Source organism: Chelonia mydas, chromosome 2 (genome assembly GCF_015237465.2).
Source record: "Chelonia mydas isolate rCheMyd1 chromosome 2, rCheMyd1.pri.v2, whole genome shotgun sequence".
Classification (NCBI taxonomy): Eukaryota; Metazoa; Chordata; order Testudines; family Cheloniidae; genus Chelonia; species Chelonia mydas.
Window position 1 is genome coordinate 241,013,655 of NC_057850.1, and position 19,266 is coordinate 241,032,920.

The 19,266-nt window shown below is 39.2% G+C and overlaps 1 protein-coding gene across 5 annotated transcripts in view; it reads left to right on the forward strand.

Annotated features, from left to right (window-relative positions):
- ESYT2 (extended synaptotagmin 2) overlaps nt 1-13,428 on the forward strand; it is a 144,754-nt gene extending 131,326 nt beyond the window's left edge. For all 5 annotated transcript variants that reach the window (XM_043541545.1, XM_027830924.3, XM_043541546.1 and 2 more), the window contains 7 exons: nt 159-308; nt 1,502-1,890; nt 2,717-2,815; nt 5,840-5,971; nt 8,825-8,930; nt 9,994-10,043; nt 10,133-13,428. In XM_043541545.1, coding sequence (XP_043397480.1) covers nt 159-308; nt 1,502-1,890; nt 2,717-2,815; nt 5,840-5,971; nt 8,825-8,930; nt 9,994-10,043; nt 10,133-10,178 — 972 coding nt within the window. In that variant the 3' untranslated portion in view covers nt 10,179-13,428. The remainder of the gene's footprint in view (nt 1-158; nt 309-1,501; nt 1,891-2,716; nt 2,816-5,839; nt 5,972-8,824; nt 8,931-9,993; nt 10,044-10,132) is intronic.
- The last annotated feature ends 5,838 nt before the right edge of the window (nt 13,429-19,266 follow it).

Genomic DNA, 19,266 nt, shown 5'->3' on the forward strand with positions numbered 1-19,266 from the left:
CCGCAGTGACACACCTATAAATATAGGACCCACCAAATCTGGGTTAAGGGCAAACTATATCTAATCATGATGAAAACTTGTCATTAAAATTATAACTTTATTTTCTTTTTCTGAGTGTTTTCATAAAGCTGAGCATGTTGTCTTCTGTATTGCTCTAGGTCAAGGATGAACAACATCAGTGTTCTTTGGGAAATTTCAAGCTTCCTCTGAGCCAACTGCTGGCAAGTGAAGATCTAACTATGCATCAGCGGTTCCAGCTTAACAATTCTGGTCCAAACAGCACCATAAACATGAAGATGGCACTCAGGGTATTATAAGGGTCTTTTTTAATTCATGTATATAATAAGATTCCAGGACTTTCTGTGTGTCCGTCTGAAACCTAGAATGTCTGAGTCAGTGTGAAGTGATGGAAACAACTACAACCATGGTCGAGAGCTGCTTTTGTTTTACATATCTCTGGGTTGAATCATCACTGGGATTTGCAGTCTGTAATAGCCGAGTTTTTAAAGTTCTCAGCCATTTTCAGCTTTTTTACCCTTTATATATGGCAGCACTAGGTTTTTACCGAGGATATGTTTGAGCTGAGATAGCATGTAGCCAGTATTTTCTGGCTTTAAAGGAAGGACAACATATTGTACTGTGTGCTGTTCTCAGTTGTGGAAGGGTAGAGATTAACGTTGTTGATGATGTAGACTGAGAATTACAAAAAGCGTATTCTGTAACATTAGTCCAGTGCTGAGTTGTCCTCAGCTTGTCAATGGCATAGAAAAGTGACTTCAAAATAAAGTTGCAGACAGCTGGGTAGATGTGCATTGTGTTGGACATTGGTGATCTCCCTGTTTTGAGGCCTGATGAATTGGAAGCTCTGTCCCCGCACATTGCATAACTAACAGTAGACTGCAATACATTCAAATCCAACTTTATTTTGGGTAGTATCTCTTACACAGATTGTATCCCCAAAATACTTTGCAGAGTTAAATATAAAAAATTGGGGATAAATTAGACTATTCTGGAGCAAATATACTGTACATTGATGAATACATGAAATGCACATCTAAAGAGAGTGAAATTAAGGGATATGGACAAGAAGGAAGAAAAATCTGATGTAAGATGAAATTTGAAAAGAGATGAGGCAGAAAGCTACTTGAAGGCTTTCCAGATGGCAAGAGCTGCAGAGTAGACGATTCTTGCACCAGCAGTTGCCATATTGTGGGAAGGAATAATGAGGATGAAAATGCCAGATGAGTGGGGAAAATAGTGAGTAGTTTTAATAGTTCATTAATTTTAATATGCAATTTCCGTACAGAGAACCAGGTGTTGTGCTTTGCAGTGTGGAAGTATTCCCATTACAGCAAGCATGAATAAAAGTTAGACTAATGCTAAATAAAGGCACAAAAGCATGCCAAAAATGTGTTACCTTACCAAAAATCTGGTAGAAATAAATATGTATTCTTGTTTTCTGTATTATCATGCAGAGCACTAATGTTTTTACTGCCTCTAGGTACTGTCTCTTGAAAAGCCAGAGCGGTCTCCAGATCATCAACACTCAGCTCAAGTAAAGAGGCCGTCTGTTTCCAAAGACTCAAGAAAAGCTTCTTTTAAGCCTCAGGTCCCTGTTTCACCACCAGCTGATTCACACAAACCTGTTCCAGCTTCCCCAGTGACCGAGAGTGATAAAAAGACTGATATAGCTGAAAAAAATCATCCTCCTAATGCCAGTCCCCAGTGGCCAACAGATCTCAACCGAAGCTCCTCCAGTCTCCTTGCCTCCAACGTCACCTATTCTCCCAGCCACCTCTCAGTCAAAGAACCAACTCCAAGTATAGCCTCAGACATATCGCTGCCCATCGCCACGCAGGAGCTACGTCAGAGACTGCGACAACTTGAAAAGTAGAGTGTTAAATACTTGTTTATTGCAATACACTTAAGTTGCTCTTGTAAAGCACTGTCAGTACCACTATCAAAAGGGAAGAGCCTACTCATTTTGATTTTTCTAACTGCCAGGACTGCAGCTTGGTGTTTGAAAATCAGTCTCTGATCTTTCTGCTTCCTAACTCCCCAGAAAGAAAGATTCTGCAATTAGAATTTAGTTGTTAAATTTGTTAATGTACGAGGTAGAATAAATTCCAGCTTACGCTCCATAGCGATATTGGCTCTGCAGTGCAAAAAGGAATGAAATCATTATTTTTGTCAATAAAGTAAGCAAGAATGCAAATGAGAAGACCTACAATAAGTAGATAGGTCAAATAAGAAGGTACCATTTTTACATTTATCTTTCACACCATAACCACACTTAAAGATATGCCCATATAATGCCCATATAATATTAGTTCATTATGGACTAGAGAATTGCAGCCCACTTTTCCATGGGATCCTACTAATATTAATGTAACAAAGTCAGTTATGTTGAGTCTGGTCTTTATGAGTAGGTGAAAGGCAGGGTTGACTGCTAAAGGACTTAATGTGAAATCTAGTATGTTTAATAACTACACTGTTTCTATTAGACTAATGAGGATTGCAGCAAATAGTCCTCAGTGCTGTTTAAATTTCCTTTTATTTTTCTTCTGTATTTGGAGTTCTCAAAGGATCTTCATGCTTCTCACTAAAGATAGTGTGGAGAAGCACAACCACCATTCTACTCTGCATATATAATTCAACTGATCTGTTCTTTTATATGCCATTTATATAGCGTGTAATGTTCTATTTCTTTTCACAGTGGAACAACTCTGGGACAGTCTCCATTAGGGCAAATTCAGTTGACAATTCGTCACAGCTCACAAAGAAACAAACTTATTGTGGTGGTGCATTCCTGCAGGTAAAGCCAGCATATCAGACTGTATATTTTTGCATGACGCTTGGCATATCTACCAATGTCCAGTCTCTTCTTCCATCCTTAGACTGGTCTGGTTGGTTGGAGCTCTTTTAAGGCCACATGTTAGAGTATGATGATATGCAAATGCCAAAATCATATACTGTTGTACTCATCAGTGGTAGACAGAGTAAATCACAGAATCGCCACTACTGCCATTAGATGATAGTTCTCAACAGTGACATCCAGATTATATCAGCAGAAACTGAAAGCCACATGTAGGAGCTGCTGTCACTCTGTGAGAAGATATTCAAAACCCCAGTGCAATTTGGAGAGGCAGCATTGTCTAGCGGATAGGGGTATGGACTGAGAGTCAAGGCATGTGCTGTGTACCCAGCACTCATCTGGTCTGTGACCTTGGGCAAGTTACTTCACCTCTCTGTGCCCCCCTTTCCCTTCCCATCCTGTCTGTCTTATCTGTTCATACTGCAATGTAAACTATATGTAGCAGGGACTGTTGTGATAATTGGGCCTACAAATTTGTTAAGATCATGCTTGTTAAACAAGAGAATTGTGGAACCAGAAATCAGTGAACCAAAATTGATGTGTTGAAAACTAGGCCTAATTGGTGGACAAAATAATGTGGGGATGGGCTATTCCATCCAGCATTCCCTTTTGGGGTTCTTAAAGAAAGTAGGAGAAAAAATGGCTACTGAAGTGAGCCTCAACATCTCCCCACCATCTCTTGTGGCCACAGGTCACCTTCTTCTTAATCCTGAGAAATGTCCTGACCAAGCCAGGCCAGAGAGAGGGACCCAGATGAAATTGCCACTTCCACCACCTTCAGCTAAATCCCAGTCACCACCTGGGATATGAAACTTTGTTGTTTCTTCTCCTCCTCCATGTGTCCTTTTCCTTTCCTATCTTATTTTGCCTCTTTACTATCTTTCTCTTGTTTCCTTCTGTCTAATGAGAGTCTAGCTTAGCTGCCCAAGAATACATATTTTGCAACACTGCTCTAAGCCTGTGACTAGAGAATCAGCTAAAAGCAATGCCCTAAACAGCCTGATGCTTGTACAAGTTTGGCAGGTCTCAGAGTAGCTGACAAGACCATCTGTTGTGCCTGTGTTTTTCCAGCAGTGAGATTGCAAGTGCAAGTCAGCACCAGAGACAGAAGCTGCATTTTCTATCTTTGCTGTTCTTTTTTCTCCGTTTGTCTTGTCTTCTTAGACAACACGATCGGACTTTAATAACAGCTGCAACAACAGCACTATCCCTGCTCAACTAACTTCTTCTCTTTTCCTCAAAAGAACAGTTATTACCATCTTCGATACCATCTAAGAGACTGTTAAACAAAGGGAGGTTTTCTTCTAAATTCTCTTCAGCTAAAGGGAAAGGGAAAGATGTTGTTAAAATGAAAACCCGCATCCCATGAAGTGAGCTGTAGCTCACGAAAGCTCATGCTCAAATAAATTGGTTAGTCTCTAAGGTGCCACAAGTCCTCCTTTTCTTTTTGTGAATACAGACTAACACGGCTGTTACTCTGAAACCTGTTATTTAATACTTTGTATCTCAAATGCTTTAACTGTTTTTCCTTTTTCTGTTTCTCTAATAAAATGCTAAAAGGATTTTAATGCTGTGTTTGCCATGGTACTAAGCAGGCTGAGGTCTCTGTATACCAAATGCCAAACCTTGTTTAATACTGTGTAATGTTGGACTGGGTCATGTGTAATACTTTTAGACCACATAGTCTATCCAAATTAACACAACAGGACTATCTCTTACTAGGTATTAATATAGCACCTATCACAACAGGGCTCTGATCTCAATTGGTGCTGCTGGGAACTACTGCATTACAATTAATAGTACCCACTAACAAGCAATTATTGCTAGTGTAACAACATCCAACACTGCAGAAATGCAATGCTGGTAGTAAACAGTTCAAAAAAGTTGACTATTGTCTTCACACTCACCTGTCAGAGAACTTAATGTATTTCAAAAGGCTTATTTCCACTTGGCTTGGTGCTCAAAGCACAGCAGGTTTTCATATATTAAACATAATAGATACAGAAATATAGGAGATTAAATGAATGCTCTGAACCTTCTAAATTACAGTGACAATTTTATAGAAGTTAGAGAGGTGGAAAATTGCTGTTAAGTAAGGCTACGACTTTTTCACGGAATCCGTGACTTCCAGAGACCTGTGTGACTTCAGCCCACAGCAGCTGGGAGCTGCGGGGTCCCCCCACCACCTGCAATGGCTGGGAGCATGGGTGCCCCACAGCTTCTGGCCACAGTAGGTGCGGGGATCCTGCAGCTCCAAGCCGGGGCCTGTGTGGGCAGTATGGTGACCTTGCAGCTCCCCATTTTGTCACGCATATTTTTAGTAAAAGTCATGGACAGGTCATGGGCTTCTGTGAATTTTTCTTTATTGCCTATGACCTGTTAGTCTCCAAGGTGCCACAAGTACTCCTTTTCTTTTTGTGACCTGTCCATGACTCTTACTAAAAATATGCATGACAAAATCTTAGCCTTACTGTTAAGCCATGTAGTCAATCTCGCTTGCAAGGCAGGATTTTTCCCTAGAGTATGTTTTGTTAGTTTTTTGTCCAACCTAGTTTGAAATCTTGCAGGCACTTGGGCTTTCTCCACTTATTTTAGAAGACTTTCCCACAGTGTTAAGTGTTCAATTGTTAGGAATTTTTTCCAGGTATTGTTCTGTTCAATTCATCATATCCTTCCCAAGTGTCTATCACCTTTAGTTCTCCCTAAGCAATTCTTCTCCCTCTGCAATGTCTACATGACTCAAATACTTGTAGTTCATTTCATGTCCCCACTTAGTCACTGTTTGGCCAAACAATCATCAGCAGTTTCTTAATTTAACAAAGGATGAAAGTGTAAGTCAACTAAAAAAGTGCAGCCAAATAGGAAGCAAGCACATTTCTCCTTGTTGTATTTAACAAGCTCTAACTATGTTCTAACCTGTTTTTCTCTTTGGGTGGGGATTCTCTTTGGGTTCTTTAATCACAGAAATTTAATCGCCTTTTCAGAGGAGGGATCTGACCCGTATGTCCGAATGTATTTATTACCTGACAAGAGAAGATCAGGAAGAAGAAAAACACATGTATCAAAGAAGACATTAAACCCAGTGTTCGATCAAACGTATGTTGCATTTTCAGTTTACTAGTTTTACATTATGTAATAGGCAAAGCTGTTAAACTTCTATTGCATGAACTAGAGGTAGGCTGGAAATTTTCAAACAAAGAGTCATCCTTAGATTCTTACTCAGGTTTTTGTGTTTTACTCTGTCTGTTCCCAGTGACTTCATTAAGGCCTTGTCTAGTCTGACAAAAATTTGGCCCTGTAATTCACCACCAGTCTCTTCTACCAATGGGAATTGGTGGAAACAGTAGTGTAGACAGGGCACTTGTCTTTATCGCCATATAATTTAATCCTTGAGCTTGATCTGTTATAGAGCTTCCACTGTTGTTAACACTGGTAATGAATTAGAAGTCCCACTTTTGCTAGTGCAAAGACAGCCTAAAGACATTTCTTCAGAGCTGAAAGTTTTCAGACGTGTCTCACTGCTGCTAACTGATTTGACTCCACTGATATTAGGAACATTGAGAGCCCTAGATGGGTAGCTGACTGGCATTTTAAGCTCTATGTCATCTAATCTTGCTCAGAGAAGTTCTAATTAACACATTTATTCAAGTCGTGTTAGCAGCTAGTGAGGTGTCTACATTATGGGTCTCACCATTCGTAATACCTTTAGAGATAAACAGGTGTTAGTAGCAGTGGGAAGCTTCTGAAAAAATTTGCCTAATGTAGGTAGGACCTAAAAGTATTGTTTGTATTTTGAGGCTGATTCAGATCAAGACCAATTTACAAAGGTATCAGGGCAACATCCATGCCCTTTGTAAATATGATGTTGGTATAAGTGAAATTAGATTTTTATATGAATTTGTAAGGCTTTCAAACATTAAATTTCGTATACAGCTTCATTGTAACCAACAGTTTCACTCTGTGTTCTAACTTTTGAGAACCAACAAATAATCAAGTTAACTTTTATTGGTTTTTGTGTTAAAATGATTAAAAGGTTAAAACTTACAAATATCTCTTGTGAACATAAGATAGGTTTAAAAAGCCAGAGTTGTCTCTGTTCCTATATATTGCATTATAAATAGCTTGCTTTCCATGTTGATTGGTTTCATGAATTAAAAAATACATGGATTTGCTTCTGCTTCAGGGTGTAGGAAAGACTTGGGGCAAAATTTTCCTCTTCAGTCCACACTGACATTGATGGACATTGTACATGAAGAATACATAGCACAGATCTGCAATGTAGATAAGAGATTTAGGCTACATCAGAGAGAATTCTGCTATTTAAATCAGTATTTCAGAGCTTTGAAAATAAGCTATGGAATAAGATCAGAATTTGGTTTTCTAGAACGCGTTTCATATTCAAGGTGTGATATTTGGTATGTGCACTGCACTAGCTTGACCTGTGGTATTGTAGAAACCAAGGTTTACTGGCAAAAAATAGTAATCCACAGGTGGCGTTTGGCACCACAGAAAGAGCAACATTATAAATGATGGAACATATGTATACATTAAACCTGTAAACAGAAAATCAAGGCACAAAAATAATAAATCAAATCCTAAAAACACAAAAGAAAGCTGAGGTTACTCCCAGTCTCCTGAGCAACATGGGGGAGTCATAGGCTGAGGATTTTAAATAGTGGCTCTTTTTCCTGCCTCTGTGTGATCATTCTGCCTGGAACTAGGCCTGTTTGCCAGCATGCCAATACTGAGGCAGAAGAGGGCCTTTCAAAGTGGCATGTTTCCTGTGAGGATTACTTCCTAGCCTGCCTTGCAAGACTTCTCCCTTACAAAGCCAGTCTGGAAACAAGATCTTCCCTTTGTAGAATGGCCAAAGTGTCTCAGTCCCAAGTGCACCCTCCACACAAATGAGCTTCTGACAGTAACCCTTGCTCATTCCTTACAAAGATTTGGGACTGTAGCAGGGAATGCTAGGGTGCTTGGCGTTTATCTGTTGCCAGGTCAGTAGACCAGCACATCTGGTCTTTTGTATAATGGAAGGAGGGAACTATCTTCAGTCAGTCAAATGTTGGAGTAGCATCAGTCCACTTTGCTACCAGAGCCCTAGTTTTTAGATCTTTAAAAATAGACAAGAAAAACAAGACGGTTGTTAAAATCCACGGAGGCTTCCCGAAGACTACATCTCCATCCTCCCCCATCCAGGTGACAGATTTGAGTTTCTTTGTTTGACAAAACAAAGTGCTTTACAGAGCAGTGGGTCAGGTGACAATAGATGTGAATGCTCAGCTGGAGTCATTATGGTATAGAGGCTTCCCTCACTCTCCGGAAGTGCAGAGGTCCCAGATGTAAAGGAACAAAATGCATTCCACTCTGTGAGTGGGGAGGATTTCAGTCTGCTTGGTTCCTTGTGTGCTGTTGTGGGGAAGAATTGGGAAGGGACTCTGACAGAAGGGCATGAGGGCCAGTGGCTCTGCTGCTGTACAGACCCACCAGCTGTTTCCCCCTGGAGAATGGGGACATTGAGCCATGGAGTCTGATGCAGCCTTGAATCTTGATTATAAAATGAGAAGCAGCACTACAGCCTGGAGAGTAGGATTCCTCCTCCTATTTCCCCCAGATAACCAACCATCAGCCCATTGATTAGCACTAGGTGCTAGGAACAGGATCAAACCCTATAGCTCTGAACATTTGATTTAAGCCTTGAACACTTTATTGAAGGGAAATGTTGGACAGGACAGTGGGATTATCCTCCTCTCTTCCTTCTTTTTCTCACTCTATAGTCCATAGCTTATTTGTTGTATGCTTTTATTTTGTGGTGTAAAAGAAATGCTCTAGAAATGGGTCAGTGAGAATTGTGGTGTTTAGCAGCAGCAACAAAACTAGCACAGTTCAAAGCATATTACATGTTTCAGGCACGGAATCCTCACTAAAACAATGTTTTTTCCATGTTAGCTTTGATTTCAGTGTTTCTCTACCTGACGTGCAGAAGAGGACACTAGATGTAGCAGTGAAGAACAGTGGTGGTTTCTTGTCCAAAGACAAAGGGCTGCTTGGCAAGGTAAGTTGAAAACATGCTGAAAAATGTCATGTAGCAAGTCACAGCTATAAAGACTAAAACCCTTGGGCCTAAGCCTGATTGAGTGAGTGCCTGGTTCAGAGCTATTGTTTTTCAAAATCAGTGGCATTCTATATCTCATGCCTCAGTGAGGACAGGAACAAATGACAAGGGGTGGGAAGAATGGCAGACCAGGAGATGGCAGAAAGTGGGAGGATAATACACTCCTGCAGAAATGTACACAAGTGTTCTAAATGCCTAACTTAGTGATGGTGCAGACAGATAAGGGGTAATAGAACATGGATGAAATTCCAGAAAATGGTCTCCCAGAATTGCAGATCCTGAAAATGGGATCTGAGCCACTTGATTTACTTTAAATTATTATTCCTGCAAGTAATTGTAGGGCCATTGTAAGGGCATATTTACTTGGTGTGGAACTGAACTTTTCAACGCACTTTTCAAAGTACACACAAGAAGTTCACACACAGTAATTAAAATAACAAAATGTACAAAGACATGAAGAGAACCTCTGTCAAAGACCTTCTGTGCCCCTGAACAAGTTAATCTGTCAACCCAGTTCACCATCCTGCAAGACCTCTTTAATCTCCACAATGCCCAGGAAAGGTTTTGGGGAAAAACAGGCAAGACCTGCAGTCCTGGAAGTCACCAGATCTGGGCTCTGATGGACTGAGTAAGGGATTCCAGACCTGAGGACCTTTCATACCTTTCACAATGAATTGTCTGCTGCCAGCTTCCTCCCATTTAAACTAGGGGGCTTTTAGCATGAGCATATCAGCCACTCAGAGCTGCCATGATATCACAGGAGCGAAAGTTGATCTTTCAAGTGGCCTGGACCCAAACTACTTATAGATCAAAATCAACAACTTAAACCTCCTCTAGAAATCAACCGGTATCAAAAACATATGCCAGCATGTGTGTAAAATACTCTCTGCTGGCAGTATTGCTTTCAGTGTAGCCCAGTGTCAAATTCTGACCATTTAAAGAGAAGTTTAGACTTAAATATGCACCCAGTGCATTGATTGTCTATTTAACATCCCTCTCACAGTTATTGATACCTCTGGCATCTGAAGAACTCACCAAAGGCTGGACCCAGTGGTGAGTATGGTAATGTTTTGGTGGGTTTTCAATAACATAACTCTACTTTACTTTAAATAATAATTCCTCTTTGCTCTGTCCCTTTTTAGGTATGACTTAACAGAAGATGGTACAAAGCCACATGTTGTAACCTAGGCACCATTAGACACCAGGAGTTCCCCCTAGCATACTTTTGCTAACCTTTATATATTTTAAAAGCATTGTTCTCACAGATGTATCAATATTATTTTTATAGCTTCATTTATTTACTTATTAGACACACCCCAATAGTTTTATAATACTTGGACATGATATGTAGATTTAGCCAATCTTATTGTTAAACTTTGTATTTTAATTTGCTGAACTACTTTTCATGATGTTACTGTAATGTGCAATGGTATGGTAGAGTAACCTCTTGTGTTTAAATTGAACTTTATGGCAGTTGTACCTATTAGAAAGTGAAAAGATGCTGTTCTGCTGTTTTCCTGCCTTGTTTTATATATCACCGAGGTACACTGTACCATGTAAATATATACTATTTTTTTTATATAATTTTTCCATCCTGGTTTGAAGTCAGAAGAAAACAGATCAAGGATATAGATATTTTCTTCTAAATGCATGTTAAATTCTTTGGACAAATCTAGTTTTGACCTTGCAGCAAAATGGTCTTAAAATGATTAATTTTGTGGATTTTTTTTTAATTGAAAGACATTATTAAGATTTAACAGTGTGATTCTGGCCCTGTAAGGCTAGTAAAAGAAAACATACACAACATTAATATTTTAATATTTATATAGAAATGTATTATTGGAAAGTCATTCTAGAGAATATAATAAATGTGTTTTAGAGTTGAGAATTCTAGAAACATATGAAGAAAGGATTGTCATGGTCCATGAATCTACGCATATAAATCTGGGGTTTCATTTGATGCAGGAATGAAGACTTATAAACAGTACAATATTTTATTATGAAGATTGACTTATTATTTCTTATTGGTGTAATTTATTCCCCATAATTTATAGCACTGTACCTATGATCTTCTGAAAGAATGGTGAGGACAGTCAACTTCCATATTAGAAACCAGGTCTCATAAATAACCACTCGTGGACTGTCCTAACAATTGTATTGTCATTACACTGACAAATAAGGTATATGAAGCATCTTATAATTCAGGCTCATCAAATAGACACAGTAGTCTTTTTATTATACAGAATATGTATAATATTAAAGTGGAGCACAAACTGGAAAAAAAACCCATGAAATCCAGAGTTGACACTCTTTCCGTAATTGCTTCATTGCTGCCTAATGTACCTGGTACATGAGACAAAATGCACCCCCACTGCTACCATGTGCCAGGTAGGTTCTTTTGAAACATTGCTGTATTCTTCTACCAGGACCCACAACAATGTAGATAACTCACACCAGCAAGAAAGTAGACAATTGAGAGTTGAGGACAAGCCACTACAACCTTCCTGCTATGAATCACAGGAGGACTGTTTTTGTATCCAATTTGTTTTCCTTTTTGAAAGCTTTCTCAGACTGTTATAAAATGTGCATTATGAACGCAAGAGACCAGTGCAGCTCTTTCAGAGCCATTAGCCTCATGATCTTGGGTAAATATGCAATTAGACAACAGAAGTGTAGTATTTAGTTAAGAGTCTGGAATTGAGTCTTAGCCAAGAAAGAATTTTTAAGGCAGAATAAACTCCTGAAAAAATAGCTTTATAATATAATTACTGACAGAACCTTAATTCTAGATGTAGAATATACCTACGTTACTAAATATACCAAAGTGCCTACCGTAGACGTAGCCTGTAATTTCCATCAAAATTAAGCATCAGCCCATTTTAGTTTGATATCAGTCTGTGTTTTCACACAATTTATCTATTACACACATACTTATATATACAGTGGAACTCTTTCATAGTGAGGTCATTTTATTTCACAGAACAACGTCAGCAGACAAAACTCTCACTGGGAGTTTTGCAAGCATTTAGACTGCAGGACTGAGCTGTACAGAGAGCCCTATAACCATAAGAAAACTGGAGAATTCCCCACTTCATATAACAAGTCTGCCTCTTGTTCAAGTTCACTAAAGGTTCCACTCTATATTAATGGTTATGTATAAATATGTACACACATTCATTATCTACACACACAATGGAATATATTACGAAATATAACTTTCCTTGTGGAATAGTCATTTATCCCTTTACACTGTAGGGAGGAGGAACAGAGAGAGAATTGATGTAGATGCAAATGAAGGTGCAGAAAGTAAGAGCTGATGTAAGTAAGGGAGGTGTAGCTCAATGGCATTGCCTTTTGCCTCAGTTCAGCTTCTAGGAGGAAGGATTTTTGGTGTAAATGTAGTTGACAGCTGTGGTTAACACCATGACCAGTGACATCAAGGAATTCAATCCCTATCTAAAGGCTAAATTTTCAGCCCCACTATCGTTCAACTCTAAATGCTAACTTGAGGAAGAAGTTAGACTTTGTGCTGGATCACAAATAACTGCATGTTTTTCCTTCTTTAGTCCATAGGGGGAAAATGCAGTGTTTGTGGTCAAGACAAGTGGTAGTAACACAAAATGGAGGAGAAAGTAAATGTAGAATTTATAGTACCAATTTTCAAAATAGCTCAGCACTCACCATCGGGCCTAGATTTTCAAGATAGCCCAGCTCCACTTAGGTCCCTAAAATGAAGAGGCCACATTTTCAAAATAATTGAGCACCCAACAGCTCCTGTTTGTTCTCAGTACTCACTGCTGGGTGCTTTACGAAAATCTGGCCTTGCGTAAAAAATGGATCAGAACAATTCGGTCCAAGTAAGAGTGTCTTTTTCTGCCCTAGGTAGTGCGTAAAAAAATCTGTGTGTCATAGTAACTGTTAGTCCTGGCTTGTTCTTGTGTTTGGGAAAAGAAAAAAGCGAGGATGTTTATTTTTCCTTTTGGTCCAAAAAAACCTGTATCGTTAGTAAGTCAAGGTTTGAATGTCAGCTCATTAGCTTTCCATGTGGTTTGTTTGTTTTATCCCGTGCCTTAGCATATGAACATATAAAGGTGTTTAAAATATGTTTTAAAACAAAAATGAGCTTTGTTAGCTGTATTTACCAACATTTATGTTCTGTGGTATGGAAACGTGTTTTAGAAATGCTGCGCTTCACTGGGAAGAAGACCAGCACTCTTAAATTCAGAGCTGGCATAATCCAAACACAAATCACCGTGTGTCACTTGGATTAAAAGAGATGAATCTTTTGTTTGGAATCCTTTCTTTAGCAGAGATGGGGCAATTGATGAGAGTTGAAATGAGAACAAAGTGTGATCTATTTTGTACAGATTGCCTTTTTTGCTCATATAATTCTACATTATGATGCATGTATTTATTCAATAAACAATTCATATGGAAATCAGTGTGTTGCAGTTCCCTTTCCTGCAGGCCCTTGCAAGGAGACTAACTATAGCATCTTGCAGACCTGAAAATACTAGTGCTTTCCATTTTCAGAGTTGTGTGGTGTGTATACATTGGCTACTGTAATCAACACAGCACTCCCAGGAGGGATGGAGAGAGGTAAGAAGTATCCAGTTTTACTTGGAAAATTGAAGGAGAGAAGTTACATGATTTGCCCAAAGCCACGCAGTTTGTTAGTGCAGAACTGGGATTAGCATGCAGGAGTTTGTAGGTTCTAGACCCTGCATTTTCAGTCCCCTCAATTCATGCTGACTCTCAAAAACTATTTGCTGAAGGAGAGAAGTTGTCAAAATTCAAACACATTTTATGTTTCAGTTAGTCTTCACTTTCTGGAAAGATGCTGTGAGTGGAGACGCACACTGCTGAGAAGAGGTTTTAAAAAAGGATTAGACAAGATGAAGATGTCTTTTTAACCACATACCAAAAATATTCTCCTGGCTTTTTTGCAAACCTGCCAGAATCTGTTCTCATCTTGATGAATGTATTAATGCCACTCCTACTTTAGAGGTATAATTGCGTCTCTATGAATGAAATGCCATACACTGTTCACAGGGCACATAGCAGCTGCATGCAATACGTAAGCCCCCCTTAAATCCTGTTTTGAAGGCGTCCACCTCTTCCCCACCCCACTACACAATGTTGGATGTCCCTGACTCATTGTGTGCTACGGACCATATGATTTGTGATGACATGTCATCTATGGGAGGTTGTGAGTATACTGAAGAGAGGCAACAACACATCAACAAATGTGTCTACAAATGTCTAGCTACATTACTGCCTGGAAGTACAACTCCAAAAGCAGTATCTCTGAGAATGACATCACAGCAATAAAAAAACAATATTTGTCACCAGGTTAGCATGGGACAGTTAAGCTAGGTTTAAATACCAATAGTTAGGAACACTGGTGCTGACATATTGCAATAGACCCAAGGTCCATCTAGTCCAGTATCCTGTCTGATAATGGTCAGTACCAGCTGCTTCAGAGGAAGGTGTAAGAACCTCAAAGTAGGCAAATATAGGATAACATGCCCACACATTGTTTTATCTTGATCTCTAATGGTTAGAGAATGGCTTAAGCCCTGAATCATGAGATTTAATATTCCTTACAACATTTTATCATTAATTATGATAACCCAGGATGATATTGTCATCCATATAAATCTCCAGTCCCTTTTATTAATCTTGCTAAGTTCTTGGCTTGAACAACTTACTGTGGAAGTGAGTTCTGTGGTCTAATTATGTGTTGTGTGAAAAAGTATTTCCTTTTATCACTTTTGAATTTCCCAGTTAGTTTCACTGAATGTCACCAAGTTCTTATATTATGAAATTGGGAAAATGGAAGCTGCCGTTCACTGTTGTACATACTTGTGCCCTCTCAGTTGCCTCCTTTCTAAGACAGACAATCCCAGTCTTTCATAATATAAGATTTTTCCCGAGCCTTTGATCATTTCTGTCACCCTTCTCTGAATCTCATCTAGTTCTGCAATAGCCCTTTTGAGATAGGGTGACCAGTACTGCACAAAGTATTCCAGATGAGGACACGCCATTGATTTATGTAACAGTATTATAGTATTTTCCATATTATTCTCTCATTCCTTTTGCATCTTGCCATCTTATTTGCTTTTTTGACTGCACCTGAACATTGAAAAGAGGTTTTCATTGAGCAGCCTATGATGCTGCCTGGTTCCTTTCTTGAACTGACAGTTAATTTAGGAACCTGTAAGGTGCAGGGGTAGTTTAAACTTTTCTTTCCAGTGTGCATCACTTTGTTTTTATCAGCATTAAAAATAATTTGTCATCATGTTGTGTTAATGTTAACTTACATAAGTTTCTCTGAAGTTCCTCTCAGACGTTTTTTGGTCTTGACTAACCTAAATAATTGTGCGATTGGCAAATTTCACTATTTCACTACTCGTTCCCCTTTTCAGATTATTAATATTAAATAACACTGGTACAGAATGTTGAGGCACCTACTGTTAAACTTTTGCCATGATGAACATTGACCATGTAATCCTACTCTTTGTTTTCTGATTCATGACGCTCCTTTGCTTCTCCCACCATGACTATTAAACTTCTGTAGTAGACTCTTATGAGGGACCTTGTCAAAGACATTTTGGAAGTCTTAAGAAAAAATTGTCAAATGGTTCTCCTTATCCACTACTTCATTGAGGTTTCTGAGATGAGACACCATGTTCCTTTGCAGAAATTGTGCTGGTAAGGCCCTATCATATCATGATCTTCCAGGTGTTTTGTTACTGTTTCTACAATTTGCTGGGTACAGATATAAGACTCACTGGTCTACAATTACTTGGATCACCCCTAGGTCCTCTCTCAAGAATAGGTACATCACTTGCTCTCCTCCAATCCTCTGGAAACAGTATTTAATGAGATTGCCAATTTTGATTAGGTGCTCTCCACTTTACACCTCAGCTCCTTCAGAATTCTTGGATGTACTATCTGCATCTGGTAGTTTATTGCTTTTTAAGTTATCGTTTTTGGTCCAGTACCTCTTCTTCTGATACCTCAATCTCTGATAGTAGCTCCTTTTTATTACCAGAAAAGAGCAGGTCTGGGTGAGATATCTGCCCAACATCCCCGTGGTAAAGACTGATGGAAAAAAATCACTTTGTTTCAGCCCTAATCCATCTATACTCCCCTATGGTTGTGCTGTGATGATGCCAGTCCATGTCAGACATGCAGATGTAGAAATAAATGGTGATTAGCAATCCTTGGTGATCTGTAGGTGACAGAGATATCTGACCATTCACACTATCCCATCCAGCTGGCCTAACCTCTGCAGAGAATGCAGTTGTATGAATTGGTGCCACGTATATTATCTCTATTATATTGCTAATGTGATGTCAGGTTTTGCTGTGGTGTTGCTCAGGGAGAGAGAAGGGGTGGGGGGGTGCACCAAAGTTCAACTGGAGAATTGCTTGTGGCTGTCACAAGTAAAAAGGTTTCTTTTACCAAAGTCTCAGCGCTTAGCTAGCATTTACTCTGCAGAAAATTGTCTTCCAGAGAAGAAGGGAATAATAGATAAATGGTTTCCAAAGGATTTTACCACTGAGTTGCAGATAATAGAGCAGTAGAGTTGGGCTGTATTTTCAAATGCTATTGTGAACACTGGTTATTAAGTTGGTTGAAACACTGTTCCTAAATGTAAGGTATATAATTAAGTGCTCCATTTAAAAACTTAAGACATTATAAAATGCAGCACTCTGTCACATTCAATTACATCAATCAAGTAGATCAATCAATCATGGATATCAAAGCTGTCAGCTGTAGTCTATGATGGGTTGAAGACCTAAACTAAATGCCTAGCAACCACTAGCATTCTATTTTACAGTGATGATAAGTGATAACCTTACAGTTTATTGTGCCAGTTCTTTTTTCTATTACTGGTTAACTATCTTTTATTGATCCAGGCTGGGAAGACTGTGGTAATATCACAAGTTGAAGAAATTATTTTCTCCTAGGTCAGTGTTTCTTGATTAACTGTTAAAATTAGTCTTTTGTAGATTAAGCAATAATAAAAACACTCAGATAAATGGGAGATATGCAACATTTTCTAACAATAAAAATAGATGAGACTGAGCTATTGTTGAGGTTTATAGTTTTGCGGTCGTATAATTTTAAATGTAATTTTTCTTATATCATGTTTTGTAGAAGTTTGCAGCACTATAGTAAACTTTAAACAAGTACTTGAAGTTTTATATGGTGTTTTAAATATGTTCATGTAACTCTTGGTAACTAGAAGCCACAAACAAAGCCAGCACATTAGAAAATAGTTCTCTAGTTTCATTTAGGACTGTTCTTAAATGAAGATGTCAGTGATTAGTTTTAATATTGTAGATAGCTAAATAATCCTTTTCTAAAAATATGACATACAAACATTTTTAGCAATATTTTTCATCTTCATTCTCTGCTCTGTCTATCAATGGAAGCTATCATCTCAATAATAAAGCAGAGATATTTGTTTTAAAAAGGTGTGTCTTTGGAAATAAAGTAAGTGAGCTCATACTTAGGTCCAGTGATGGGCTTATTGGTAAAAGGAAACACTGTCTAAAAGGCATATATAGTATCTTACATTTTCTTTCAATGTTGAACATGTTATCTACAGTAATTCTGGTAGCCTGAGAAAAAATTGTAGAGATCCACCTGGAAAGCGATAACTCCATCCACTGTTTAGAGGATGTGGGGATAGCTTAATAGTAAGAAGTCTATTAGATCCCAGACGAGTGTTTGCTCAGAGTCTCACTTTTGCTTGGTAATATACCATATATGAATATATGGTAAACATTTTTTAGACAATATCCCAATCAAGGTCTTTGGGAGCTCTGCAGAGCATGGGACAGTCTTTGTTTTACTGACAGTCACGACTATCAGACAAGCCTTGTGACCTATGATGGTCCACCACAACAACCTACAGTAATTGCAATGGCATACATCAACCAACAGGGGCAACTTGGAATTCATGGTGATGCCTATGTTCTTGAGCCCCTTTATGGTCATTTGTCTCAAGAAGTAAACATGAGAAGCATTGCTTTATTTGGTACCCCATAACCCAAGGGAAGAGAGAAGTTTTCACTAGTAATTGTTCCCCTTCATCTCCTGTTTGCAGAATGGCCTGGTTCACCTTCAGGGACACTCGGGCCCTCACACTTTGCCTGCACTTCCTTGACTCTGAGCATTTCCTGGATTGAGGGAAGGAGTTTAGATATCTGTTTTCCATCTTCATTATTCCTCTGTTACCCAAGATTCTTTGTAGGTTCACATCAAATAAGGTGGATGTGCTTTAGACACCTTATTTCTTTGACCTCCTAGTCCAATCAGTGGCGCAGAGATGGCCCGTTCCCCTTTGAACAGTGATCACCAGCCAGGCTTCCAGGGGCCCTCCTCTCCCCCTGATGGGGAGTTTAGGTGTCAGCTCCTTGCCCAAAGAAAAGCTCCCTTGGACTGCTCTAAGGTGTTTACTCTTACTTCATCTTTTATAACCAGCTCTCACAAAACCCATAACTCATAGTAACCCCCAGGGGGTTACCATATTAACCCCTACTGGGTCACCGATTCTCCTAGCTTCAACAAATTACTCATTATCTCTTCTCAACAAAACATTCCAAGTATTTCTAGTCATAATAAATTTATATGTCAGGAGCCCCAAATCCAACATCGCTATCCACTTACTTTCTTCTATTCTTATGGTCTGTTAACTCTTTTCCCCTCCTCTCATTCTGATTAGCAAAGCTGCAACCACAGCAATTTGGCCTGGCCTATGAGAACCCTGACAATTATTCCTAGCTATCTGGTGTTCTGTTTTTAATCAATGGTGGCTAAATGCACCCAAAATGGCTGTGGTTTAGTTTAGTTTAGTTCCGGGGTTACAGAGAGAGAGAGATGGTTTCAGCTGCTAGGGTGTGGGCTACCTAAGCAGCTGACCTGGCTTAGGTGCCTAATTCCAGGCGAAGGTTCACACCTGAGGATCCCAAGCAGAGGGTGATCGATGGCGATCAGTCAGGTTCACCAGGTCAAACTGCTTGAGCACCTAAGCCCTTCATCTCCTCAGCATTGACTCCTGGCTAGCTTAGGCAGCTCTCCACTCAGAGGACCAGCTTCTGAAAATACCTTCCTGAGGCACCTGACTCTCCCCATGTCTCATCTGGGGAGTCTGGGCACCTAGCTTGGGGGCTGAAAATTCCTCTGGGTATCAGGGCTTCTAGGGGTTACACTTGGCAATGTGAAGTGGATCAACACCTAAATACTTTTTAAGTGTCTG